Source organism: Cryptomeria japonica, chromosome 9 (assembly GCF_030272615.1).
Source record: "Cryptomeria japonica chromosome 9, Sugi_1.0, whole genome shotgun sequence".
NCBI classification, from domain to species: Eukaryota; Viridiplantae; Streptophyta; class Pinopsida; order Cupressales; family Cupressaceae; genus Cryptomeria; species Cryptomeria japonica.
The window spans coordinates 529,314,990-529,328,513 of record NC_081413.1 but is presented as its reverse complement, the minus strand read 5'-3'; the positions used below and the strand labels follow the sequence as shown (position 1 = coordinate 529,328,513).

At 36.2% G+C, this 13,524-nt stretch overlaps 1 protein-coding gene across 3 annotated transcripts in view; it reads left to right on the top strand.

Moving 5' to 3' along the window:
• The window catches only part of LOC131077057 (vesicle-associated protein 1-2), a 47,695-nt gene extending 34,630 nt beyond the window's left edge, over positions 1-13,065 (top strand). For all 3 annotated transcript variants that reach the window (XM_058014446.2, XM_058014449.2, XM_058014448.1), the window contains one exon: positions 12,780-13,065. In XM_058014446.2, coding sequence (XP_057870429.1) covers positions 12,780-12,890 — 111 coding nt within the window. In that variant the 3' untranslated portion in view covers positions 12,891-13,065. The remainder of the gene's footprint in view (positions 1-12,779) is intronic.
• Positions 13,066-13,524: the final 459 nt, after the last annotated feature.

The window sequence follows — 13,524 nt, the reverse complement described above, 5'->3', positions numbered from 1 at the left end:
AGAGGTTAAAAATAAATAAATTTCCAAAAAAAAGGGGGGCCGACTTGGCAAATAAAGGCAAAATAATGCCTTGTGCGCTCCACATTTAATTTTAATTTAATAAAAATTAATTTTAAATGCCTTCACAATAAAAGTTCGATTTTTTAAGGCCTAAAATCAATTTATTAAATGCCAAAATGTCTTTATTTAATGCCAATTTAATTTTAATTTTTTCAAATGCCCCAAAGTTAGCAAATTTTGGTGAATTTCAAGGAATGTCAACGTTCAATTAATGCAAAAAATGAAGGATATCATCAATTTCGCCCTGGACCCTTGGTGAAGGCCAGGAGCGACTTTTCAATCTAGACCTTGCATACCTCCTTTTTTCTGCCCAAAACTTCATCTAGACATTTAAATGGCATTTTTAACTAGAGTTTTGAGTTTGATTTCATTTGATATTTAGGAGGAAAGTGTATTTATTCCCTTTTCACCCTGGACCCTTAGAGAGGGTCAGGAGCAATTTTGCAAATTCAAGCTTATCCATCTTTTGTTAGCCCTCCAAATTTTCTTCAATGGGTAAAACATACCTCTACGCATCCATTCCAACCATAAAAATTGCTTTGACCTTGCAAGAAAAATGAACTTTTGAGAATTTCGCTCTGGGCCTTCAGAGAGGGTCAGGGGCGATTTTTGTCTTTGTTGCCCAAAATTCACCATTTTTCAAACTTTCAAACTTTCAAATGCATCCAGTAATGTCCAATCTTCTCTCTGGAAAACCCTGCACAAAACAAGTTAGCCAAAATTAGCGAGAAATAAACTTGAACAACATTTTCGTCCTGGACCTTCAGCAAGGGTCAGGAGCGAAATTTACAATCTAGGCTAAATTGCTCAATCTTTTAGTTTCAAACCACTTCACAGGGCGAGGTAAGATCATTTTCAAAGCCAGGAACAAGATTTCAAGCTCAAACAAGGTGGCAAATGAAGTCTACAATGAATTTCGCTCTGGACCCTCAGCAAGGGTCAAGAGCGAAATTTCTAATCTTGGCCAAAATTCTTCATTTACTCATTTTTCATCCAAACAAGTGTTTTGTCCTCAAAGATGCCTTGCAAGTCAAAATTTGGTCAAATAAGGCCAGGAATGAGTCCTAGGTTGATTTTCGCCTTGGACCCTCTGGAAGGGTCAGGGGCGAGATTCGCATTGGACCTCCTGAGAGGGTCAGGAGCGAAATTTTTAGGATCAGGACTTTCAGACTTAGCCAATTTTCAGGATCAGGACTTTCAGACTTAGCCAATTTTAGGATCAGGACATCACCTAAGCCGGACTTGCTATCCATGTGATCCCCTTGGCGACACTCAAAATGCAAAGGCTAACAGACAAAACCCTAAAAGACCTAGAAAACAAACCCTAAAAAGCAAAAAAGTAGGGGTCCCCATTTGCAATGGGGCGATGTGTGAAATGGTCACAACAGTCTCCCAAGGGCAAGAGTGACACCCACACACACCTATGATAGGCCTACATGCCCAACCTTTGTAAGAAATGAACCTGAAGAAGAGGACGTGGTTGAGGAGGAAGATGAGGTGGCCTTTACAGTTAATGTGACAACACTTCATGATGAATGGGATGCATTACCACCAAGAGTTAAGGAACATCTTAACTTTGATAGGTTCATGAGTCAGAAGAGGGAACATAGCAAGAAGTGGAATTGGAATGACAGGAAACCTTGGAATAAAACTAATGATCTCAAATATGCAATCAACAAGCTCACACTTTCTACTTTTGATGGCAACGTTAGAGTCACAACCAGAGCTTGGATTAACAAGTTGGATACTTTCTTGACCTTACGTCCTATGTCAAAAGAAGATGCCATTAAGTTTGCAACTTTGCATTTGGATGGGGTTGCCCATGATTGGTGGCACCATGGGATGGTTACCTTGCATCATGACCTTATTACTTCTTACCAAGAATTCACTGATAGATTGGTTGAGCATTTTGACAAAAGAGATCTAGAGTTGTATTTCAGAGACTTAGCTCAGCTGAAACAAATGGGCAGCTTGGAATCTTATATTAGTGAGTTTCAAAAACTCTCGGTCATTGTCACAAGTATTTCAGAGAGGAGGCTGGTCATATTTGTTGAAGGTCTTTATGAACCTATGAAGGGTTGGATTAAGGCTTTTGATCCCCCTACGTTGCAAGAAGCTATGAGGAGAGCACGTAGCATGGAACTTACAGCTCCACGTAGTAAGTTCAACTCAAACAATTCAAAACCATCTTCATCCTTTAATGACAGCGAATCTGATCCAAATAAACCAGAAGATAGTGATCAAAAGAAGAAATTTGCAGCACCTTTGGATAGGGAAACAATTAATGACTTGCATAGAAGGAAATTGCAGCACCTTTGGATAGGGAAACAATTAATGACTTGCGTAGAAGGAAACTGTGTTTTTATTTCAAGGGCCCTTATGATCAAAACCATGATTGTCCCCTCAAGCTTAAGGGTCAAAATAGGCATATGGAGTGGTTTTATGAGGGAGAAAACATGACTAATAACACAGACCAGCAAGCTGATCAAGATGATTCAAAGACTGAAAATTCAGAAAAAGGAGTTGAAAATGAAGGGGAATTTGATCTACAGGAAGCTCATATGTCTAGCATGCAGGGAGAAGGCTCTTTTAGGTTGCGTGGACTCTTGGCTGGTCAAAGAGTCATTTCTTTACTTGATGCAGGTGCAACTCATAATTTCATAGATGCACGGTTGGTAGAGAAGCGTGGAATTCAAACTCAAGAGTTTGAAGGTATAAGGGTGAAAATTGCTGATAGTAACATTCTTACTTGTGATAGAATGATTTCAGACTTACCCATGAAACTCAATAACTATGAATTCAAAGCTGATTTTTATGTGGTTAACATGGGAAACATGGATGTGCTCTTTGGCATGACATGGCTTCATGCAATAGGTGAATTTACACTCAACCTTAGAGCTAAGTCACCGGTTCGGGTTCGGGTTCGGGTTCGGGTTCGGGTTCGGCAAAAAAAAAAAATTCTTGGGTACGGGTTCGTCCGTACATATATACATATATTAATTATAAATTTATACATATACACATATATTATATATATCTTCAATATATACAATCCATACAAAAATAAAATATACAATGTGACTTTCCATACATAAATCATAAATCCATAATTGCCAATGCCAATAAATATCCATATATCGCAAATGTTATCAGTAAACTAATAACTAAAGTCTAATATCATATTCATAATTTGCAAAAAAGATAATATTCAAGTTTCAAGTTTCAACTGATTCAAGTTTCAAAATGTGAATATGTCATGACACAACAAAAATTCAAATTACAAGCCATCTATGGGATTTAAATTCCATATTCATCATCTTCATCTGAACCATCCAACCCAAGCCCAAGGTCATCAAGTGGTTCAAATCCAGCATCAATTGAACCACTATCGAATGGAATGTCACACCCACTAGCCAAGTCTCTCTTAAGTTCCATAGTTGCCTCGTCTATAGAGACTTGGGCAAGTTGTGCAACTGTAGCATCTAAATCAGCACACTCAGGGGCTAGATCCCAATTCCTTGTTGCACCCACATTATATTCAAGGTCCTTATGTGACAACAAACGAAGGTTGGAGTGTACGTAGACCAAATCCTAAAGGGGAGAATTAGGGTTTAATTATTAATTAACTATTTTTTAAAGTACTTTTTTATTGGTTTTTATTGTTTTTTGACCCGTGGGCCCCATTTTTTGGAACCCACGGGCCTGGGTTCACCCGGGTCCTCCTGGGTTCGACCTGGGTTCCACCCGGGTCCTTCCCAGGTGGAACCCAGGTTGAACCCAGGCCGGACCAGGACCGGGCACGAACCAGGACCTGGACCCAGGCCTAAACCACAAGAACCGGTAACTTAGCCTTAGAGATATGGAGATGAAGTTTAAGGTTGATGGGACAATTCACATACTTAAGGCCATCAAGGACAGCAACTTGAGAGTTATAACTCTTAGAAGAATGGAGAGACTTATCAAACATGATATGGTAGAGCGGGCAGCAAAGTGTAAGTTGATGCTTTCTTATGAGGAGCAGCATACAACACCCTATCATTCAAATGTTCAAGAGCTTAGAGTTAAGCACACGAAGGTGTTCAATGGCATACCCCCTGGTAGACCTCTTGATAGAGGCATTGAGCACCTCATTGAGCCGAAGGAGGGCACCAAGCCCATCATGATTACACCTCGTAGGCACCCAAAGCGTTTGAAAGATGAAATTGAGAAAACCGTCAAAGAACTTTTAGCTTTGGGACAACATGTGATTCCTTCTTCAGGCTTACCACCCCTGGATGATGAGGGGGAGTTGATATTAGCACTTGAGGCCATTCTGGATTCCAGAGAGCGGCATCTTCAGAGGCGGGTTCTCAGGGAATGTTTGGTTAAGTGGACAGATCTACCGACAAAGGATGCTACTTAGGAGAGTGACAGTATTTTACAGTATCCAACATTGAATTTGCTTGAGGACAAGCAAATTCAAGGAGGGCGGATTGTAATGTCCCCACTCTAGTTAGTTTCAGTGACTGATGGGTTAGCCTATTATTTTGGACTCTCGTAGGCTAACATTCTGGATAGAGAGTCTCAGTGGCAGTTCCACTTCTTTAGTTCATTCTTAGTTTCAGTTCCAGGGCTTTTGCAGTCAGTGTATGGGCTTAGTTGAGGAACTTACTATTTATAGTAAATCAATTTGGCAGTTGTGATATTTTTAGTCAGGGCACCTGGACACATGGGGGTTATTCAGTGTTGATCCCAGTTTCTGATGGCACGTCAAAAGACTAAACATTGAGGGAGATACTAATATTTTAGTGGTTAAGTTATTTAATTAACTTATATGGAATTTATAAAGTCATAAGTAACTTTATTAAAATTATGAGCCACTTAAATATTATAAAGTGACTTTATAGAAATTTAAAAGGTCACTTTAAAAATTAAAAGTGATTTTAAATCACTTAAACGAAAAAGTGCGTTCAAGATGAATTTGAACTATTGAACAGTGATTTAAATACATTCAATGTATTTAAATTTGCATTTGGGCATACTTTTTGAGAATTGACCATTTGGGGGTTATAAGGGAATTGAAGGCAATTCAAACTCATATTATTGATTATTTGACATTGCTTGATTTTTTCTCTGTGGATTGTTTGAGACAAGGGTTTTAGAGGGTTTGCTATTGAAGAACGTTCATTCTTCATGGATCTTTGATTCTAAGGCTATGAAAGATCAATCGAACTATTGTAAACTGAGAGGGCTTCATTCAGAAGTCTTTATGTGCTTCAACAGTGGTTTATTTCTTCAGTTATTTACAGTTTTGGAATAAGGAACGAGGCAATCAGGTTTAGACGCCTCATTAGCAGCATTTTATCAAAAATTCAATAAATAGCCCTACCAGTCTTCTTGTTGGCCATACCAATCAGCCTTGGCACGTGGGCTCCAGAGAGGGCGTTTTGCCTGGGAGGCTGAAATGCCTACCCGAAGTGCATTACGAGTGCACATTTCCCAACACCTAGTCTATTCAAGCTATTTCATCAACTTTCTTGCTCAGAGAAATCACATTCTAGACTTGTACGCTCATTTGAGTCAGTTTCCAAGTTTTGACTGGCAAACACCAATTTTTTTCATTTAAAATAAGCTAAGGACCTATGGGTATGCAATTAGCAGTAGGATTTATTGTAGCAGTTATCTTATTCATAATATAGTTGCAGTTGCTCTCAATTTCATTTCTATTTGGTTTTATGTGCAATTCTTGCCTGGCACATGCGTTATTTTTGCTTTTAAATTGTTCAAAACTCTTGAAAATCCAAAAACAAATCAGCAATAGTATTTCAAGAGAGTTAGAACCAGCAAGGTTCTTACAGTGGTATCAAAGCTCTGATCCTGCCTTCCTGGAGGGTTAGGAGTTCTTATGCATCAACAGTAGTTTGGGCCTCACAGGTATTATTCACGTAGGAGACCTAGTTTGCAAGGGGATCTAGATCAAATTGAAGAGATACCATTGGAAATTATGGGGGACAGGAATGATGGTGAGCCACATAGAGAGCTTCATTGAGAAGTCTTTATGTGCTTCAACAATGGTTTATTGCTTCAGTTATTTACAGTTTTGGAATAAGGAAGGAGGCAATAAGGTTTAGACGCCTCATTAGCAGGATTTTATCAATTCAATAAACAGTCATACCAGTCTTCTTGTTGGCCGTACCAAAGCCTTGGCACGTGGGCTCCAGAGAGAGGGCATTTTGCCTGGGAGGCTGAAACACCTACCCAAAGTGCATTCTGAGTGCACATTTCCCAGCGCCTAGTCTATTCAAGCTATTCCATCAACTTTCTGGCTCAAAGAAATCACATTATGGACTTGTACACTCATTTTGGTCAGTTTCCCAGTTTTGACTGGCAAACACCAAATTTTTTCATTTAAAATAAGTTAAGGACCTACGGGTATGCAATTAGCAGTAGGATTTATTGTAGCAGTTATCTTATTCATTATATAGTTGCAGTTGCTCTCAATTTCATTTCTATTTGGTTTTATGTGCAATTCTTGCTTGGCACATGTGTTATTTTTGCTTTAAAATTGTTCAAAACCCTTGAAAATATAAAAACAAATCAGCAATAGTATTTCAGGAGAGTTAGAACCAGAAGGGTTCTTACATAGATTCATAATTAGACCAGGTTAATGATAAACTTTTCTAGCTATGCCATCTTCTAGCACAACTTTATTACTACCAACTATATTAAGAGTTGAGTTATCTGCTTAAAATCCTTCCCATTGGCAACTTTTCCAGGCTTTTAGAACAAACTAGAATCCTTGTTCATATTTAGAATCTATAAAGAAGCCACATTTGGAATAATGAGCATGGAAAACTTGAGAATTATGAAAAATATTTTGATAAACATTTCTAGGTACACCATCTTCTAGCACAACTTCACTACGATTAACTATATTTAGAGTTGAATCATCTACCCTATAAACCTTGCCATCATTAATCTTGCCAGTATTTTAGAACAAACTACCATTCTTGTTCATATCTAAAGCCTATAAAGAAATCACAGTACGTATGATCATGAAAAACTTGAGGCGAAGTATCAGTGGCAAGAACATTTTTGTCATTTTTGTTTTTCTTACCCTGGTGCTTCATCTCCTTGAAACAATTATTCTGAAACTGCCCATGCTTGTCATGGAATTTTTATTCTTTATACTTGTTGTTCCCATTATTATTGTCTACTTGGCATACATTTGTATTGGATCTTTGAAGTTTTATTTCAGCTATTCTTTATTCATATGAGCCCATTTCTTGCAACTGAGAACACCTAAATTAATGAAGTTTTGTTGCTACACAACCAACAAGGAGTGCAAACCTACAAAAGACTGTCTTTCCTCCATAATGGCCCCATAAGTGAATAACTGAAGAGAATTACATTATATGTCCGCTTTAAGATGTTAAGGTCAATCTTAATTATCCATCTTATATTCCTTATTGCACTCCTCTAATTAATCTAGAAAATCCTTCACACGAGTTAGATTGCCCTCATTCCTGTCATACATCAATTATTAAGTATATACAGATTGTGATTCAACATCTAATCCTCAACTCATTAATCTTATCAAACAATTCCTTTGAGATTCATCATCTGAAAAGATTTATCATCTCCTTTGAAGTTTTTAATCCCCTGGGATTAAAATGAAGTTCATGTGCAATGTGGTCAATCCTATTTCCATGATTTTTTTTAATTATAATTTGCACCCTTCTCCTCAACAGAAGAGACCTTTTTAGTCTCACATAATATACCCTATAAGCACTTGGTCTTCAATGCAATGTCAATGTTCAATTCCCAAGCTTGATAATTGTGTATTGTAGAAACAAGAGCCCTGGAACTCTAAAGAAGCTTAAGACCACAAAAAGGCCTACAAAAGTTGACATAAAGAGATCTAAAAATGTTTTCCAGTCTTTGGAAAGTGAGTTCTAATGGAGTTTGTTTCTGAAGTTATAACTTTAAAGTTTAGTTACTGAGATCTAGTTTCCTTGACCTCTTGGCCCTTAACAGAAAAATCAAAATTTAAAAATTGGCAAGAAATCACTTGATTGTGCTAAATGTCACTCATAAAGCCTAATCCACTCAGTGGATTGTTTGATGTGGCGCATACAAGTACATTAGAACTGGAAACTTGAGAAGTCATCCTTGTTCACATATAGAGTCTATAAAGAAATCAAATTTGGATGTACGATCCTGAAGAACTTGAGAAGTATGAGTGACAAGAACATTATTCTTGTCATTTCTATTGTGTGTACCCTAGTGCTTCATTTTCTTGAAGCAAGTATTCTCAACATGTACATGCTTACCATGGTAATTGTATTCTTTACACTTGTTCTCCTTCAATTTGTGATCACTCTTGCAACTGCCATCCTACAAACTCCTATTGTTCCGATTATTATTGTCTAATTGGCATAAGTTTGTATTATTTCTTTGAAATTGATTTCATCTTCTCTTTAGTCATATGACCCCATTGCTTGGAACTTAGCACACCCAACTTAGTGAAATTTTGTTGCTACACAACTAACAAGGAGCACAAACTTGTGGAAGACATCCAGTCCTCCTTAATGGCCCTAGTATTAAAGAACTGGAGATAACTACATTATACCCTATATGCATGATTAACATGCAGCCTTTTCCTCAACAAAAGAGACCTTTTCAATCCCACATACAATCGCCTACAAGCTCTTGATCTTCAATGCAATTTCAATGCAATTTCATCTTCTCTTTAGTCATATGACCCATTGCTTGGAACTTAGCACACCCAACTTAGTGAAATTTTGTTGCTACACAACCAACAAGGAGCACAAACTTGTGGAAGACATTCAGTCCTCCTTAATGGCCCTAGTATTAAAGAACTGGAGATAACTACATTATATCCTATATGCATGATTAACATGCAGCCTTTTCCTCAACAAAAGAGACCTTTTCAATTCCACATACAATCGCCTACAAGCTCTTGATCTTCAACGCAATTTCAATGGACAATTCCCAAGCTTGATAATTGTGTATATTCAAGACAAGGGCCCAAAACTTTAAAGAATCTTAAGTTCACAAAAAGGCCTAGAAATGTTGACAAAAATGGTACCTTTATAAAAAGCTTTAAAAATGCTTTTTTATTTTTTAAAAGTGAGTCCTAATGTAATCTGTTTGTGAAGTTATGACTTAAAAGTTTAATTACTGAGATTTAATTCCCCTTACATCTTAGCCCTCAACAGAAAAATCTAAATTTAAAATTGGCAAGAAAATGTCACGCTTAAAGCCTAAGCTGCACTTTTGATGTGGCACATACAAGTACATTGGAATTGGAAACTAAAGAAACCGCATAAATATGTAAAAAAAAATGGCCCAATGACACTCTGGTACATGACAACCAACTCAATCCAATTTTGGGAATTTACAGAATTTTAATTCATTTCTATAGAATCAATCAAGAGTTGCCATGTGACAGCTTAATAGTCTACTACTACCAGTGGTCATACAAACCACCTTTGCCACTATTAAACTGCTAGGCAAACCACTGCCTAACCAACAAATAACTATTATCCAACCAGCAAACACCAAAAGATAAGTAAGTATCAAGCGAGGGATTGACCCTCTGACTTCCTTGGGCCAATCACCTTTGCTTCCCACATGCTACCAAGTAGGTTGTGCGTGTGTGCACACCCTATAAAAAGTGCACTAGATTATTAACAAAATCCTACCAAACATCTGCCCCAAAATTGCATGCCTACTCATCCCTTCATGCTAGTCTTATGTGGTTCAGCCCAAGTGATTGTGCACTTTTGCTTTAACTTCTTGTTCTATTTGCTAGGGGATTGATTACTAGCTCATTGGCACAAAAGACCCGCCAACTTTGAAGGCTAATTTGAGGCTCAAATGGAGTAATTTCTTGACAAACAAATAAGGGCCCTTTTTTAGTTTTCCACAAAGAATTCTAAAATGCAATTAGATCTAAGATATGACACACTTGCATAGAGGTTCCTTAAGAAACCCTACTTTATCCTATACAGACAAAATCTTGCATTGGGAGAGCTCCATGTTTAATTGCATTTAAACAAGTTTCTATTGTCTCCAAACTCCATGATACCGTGTGAGATATTACAACAGATACATAAGTGAACAATTATAAACTTCACAAGGCAAAAAGAGGACATTTATATGTCTGTGTTAAGAAACACAAAAGAAGAATATCCTGATATTGTACAAAAATGATTCAAAAATTGTTAATGATGTAGGACATAGGCATAGGCATGGACTTATAATTATTCAGATCAAGTAGACAAAATTGACATGTTAAACCTGGAAGTATTGCAAAGGCATTGGCCTCTAGTTATTGCGATCAAGTAGACAAACTTGACATGTTAAACCAAGGGGGTATGTTATTTGTTTTTGTTAATCACTCAAGGACTCAAGCTCCTAGAATCACCTGCAAAAACCAAAATATTCTTCTACAAGAGAGAAAAGTAAGAGCATAAATTTGCAATAATGGATGCAAAATATATTAGATCAATATGATCAATCATGTCCATATGCTTTTGTGATGCAACGATCTAGATGCAAAATATATTAGATTGTGATGAATTTTTTGAGACCCATAGAAACATGTTTTTGTTGTGCATGTCTTAACAGCTCGAAGAAAGCTGAAAATGAAGGTTTGGTTTATGTTGATTTCAAAGTTAGCCTATGAGTATGAAAGCTAGAAACAAAAGTTGCATATTTAGAACCTTCACATGATTTGAATTGAAATAGTAGTTCAAGAGAAACGAAGCTATGAATACATCCAAAAGCTTTTGTATCTTCAATCATCCATTTTATATTTTTATCATCTTTTGTAGGTTCAAGTACCTTTTTTCAACATATAGAGAATATCCAAGATTCATTAAGGCCTTCCATGCATGTTGATGCCATGTTGCACAATTATTTAGTATTAGCAAAGAGACCTTAGAATGATCCATGGAAATGAAGATCACAAGCAAACAAATTAAGAGAATACACCAAGAGACCCCCTCAAATCACTCAGTAAAGAGACCCCCCAATTGTATACGATGTTGACACTTAGTGTGATTACATATGTTACTTGCCAAAAATAGCAAAGTGGCCTTCATTCTAGTGCATGCAAATTCCAAATTTGGCCATAAAAAAAAGTAGATTGTTTTTGTTTAAATGAGATCAATGCATATTATGTGGTTGAAATGAAGTGATTTATTTAAAACAAACCCAAGTGCTAGCATGTCCAACCAATCCTCCAAAATGTAAATATGATAAAAATTGAATAGAATATACCTGGGTCTAGATTTAAAAAAAAATTGTAGACGGCTTGATAGAGCTCCTCAAGACCTTTTCAACGCCACAAGGATCATGAAAATTGAAGATCTAGGCAAAAAGTAATGAGCTCAAAAGCTAAAAATGAACACTTGATTTCAATCAGCAATAAAATTTTCCAGCAGCAAGATGTGATAATGAAATTTGCACCATTGAAAAGTACACAAAATCAGCTTTCCAACAATATCTTGTTTGCAAAATCTGATTTCTGAATAAAAAATTATTAACTTTTCAGAAAATGGTTGAATTTAGCCTACATTGATGACCCTCGCAAATTTTTTTTGCCAAAACCAAATTCAACCAAAATAGACAAATTTAATATGAAAATGGGTGTTTGAGTTTTTTTAATGCAATGTTGGCATTCATTTGGACTGAAAGTGATCCAATTAAAACCTGTTCATGAAATCTAAGCTTCAAACCCTCGTAGATCTAGCCTCACATGTCCAATTTTGACAAAATAAAAGGCAAAATTGACTTTCTTGGACACTCCAAACTTAATGGTGAGTTAAGATTTTCACCAATAAACTCCAAAATAAACCTGCAATACAAAGCCACAAAAAAAATTAAAAAAATTGATATGCTTATCAAGTTTTTTTGAGTCACTCAATAACTTAAGCTCCCATAATCACTTGCAAAAACCAAAATTTGCAATAATGGATGCAAAATATGCTAGATCAAAATAATCAGATGTGCATATGCAATGTATGTCATACAATGAAATGCACATATTAGGTCTTGTTTATATAGATAAGGTTGAGAGATAAGGCTAACTAGGATGATGACAAGTGTCTTAATCCTATGCCATATGACACCTAGAGGATAAGATCGCATGTCTACAAGAGACTTCTAGAGAGATTACTAACTCACTAAGTAAAATTAACATGTGCACATTTGTGAAAGGTCTTAATAAGGAACTAGTTAGATAATGTATGTTATTCACATTACATAGGGGGGGAATGGATAGGAAACACCCTTGTTCAAATCAACATATTCCTTGTAATTGTTGTGTTATATGCATATTTTCTATTTGCTTTATGAGAATAGTTCATAATGCACTCGATTTACTCTAAGGAAGTTAATTTTAAATAATTGCAGTGGGTTCATACAACATTTACACCATATGGTGAGTATATGATTTTTTTGGTGGTTAAATGATTATTAGAATTCAAAATAGTTGAATTTAAATTTTAGATTGTTGTAGTTGAAAATCCATTTTTTTGCCAAAATGGTTTTTCTGGGGTATGAAGTCTGATGTTAATCATGTTTTTTGAGTTGATGATCTCCCAATTTTCAATGTTTTTTTTTTTTTTTCTAGAATTGGAAAACTGGATTATTTATGCAACTTGTTGTTTTTGTGTATTTTATATAATTTCTTTTTTGTTTATTTGCAGGCACTTATAAAGAGGAGCAATCATGAAAGAGCTAGATTGGGTTTCCCATTTTTATTTGTTTGCTTTATTGGTATCGTGGGTATTATTTTGGGGTACTACTTCCATTCATGAATTCAATTAAATGGTTACATGTATTTGCAAAATATAATGGTTTAAGCCACAAATATTGAGGTTGACAAATTTTGTGAGAAGCATGCAAAGAAGCATTTTAATTGCCATGGAAAAACTATTGTTGCAAGCATTTGTGTTTTCAAGCACTATAATGATATAAGTTTGTTTCTTTTGACTTTGATCCACTTTGGATCTTTCTTGGTGTAGTCACATCCTCACCAGTATTCCTTAGGCCCTCCAATAGAAATAGTAGCCTAGTAAAATAGGTGTTTCCCTCGGGATGACTAATACCCTTTCCCCTCTTCCCATGCTTGAAGCAGGTTTATCCATGTTTCAGATTGATCTTATCAAGCACAATGGGTTCAATGCCCAAATCTTTTATTTGAAGCCTCAATTAATGCAACATCACTGCAAACAATCTCGTCATGTTTTGAAAGATCCTCAAAAGTCACGACTAAAGGAACAACCAAATTGGAACCAAGTGTCCTATCTTCAATTGCATAAACAACTTATCAAATATGACATTTAATTTCATCAAATTTCCACAATCCATAAGTTTATCAAGTATTTGCTTTTGGATTTGATTGTCTTTTTTTTGCATCAACGTTTCGTATCACACTATGTTCCATCATCA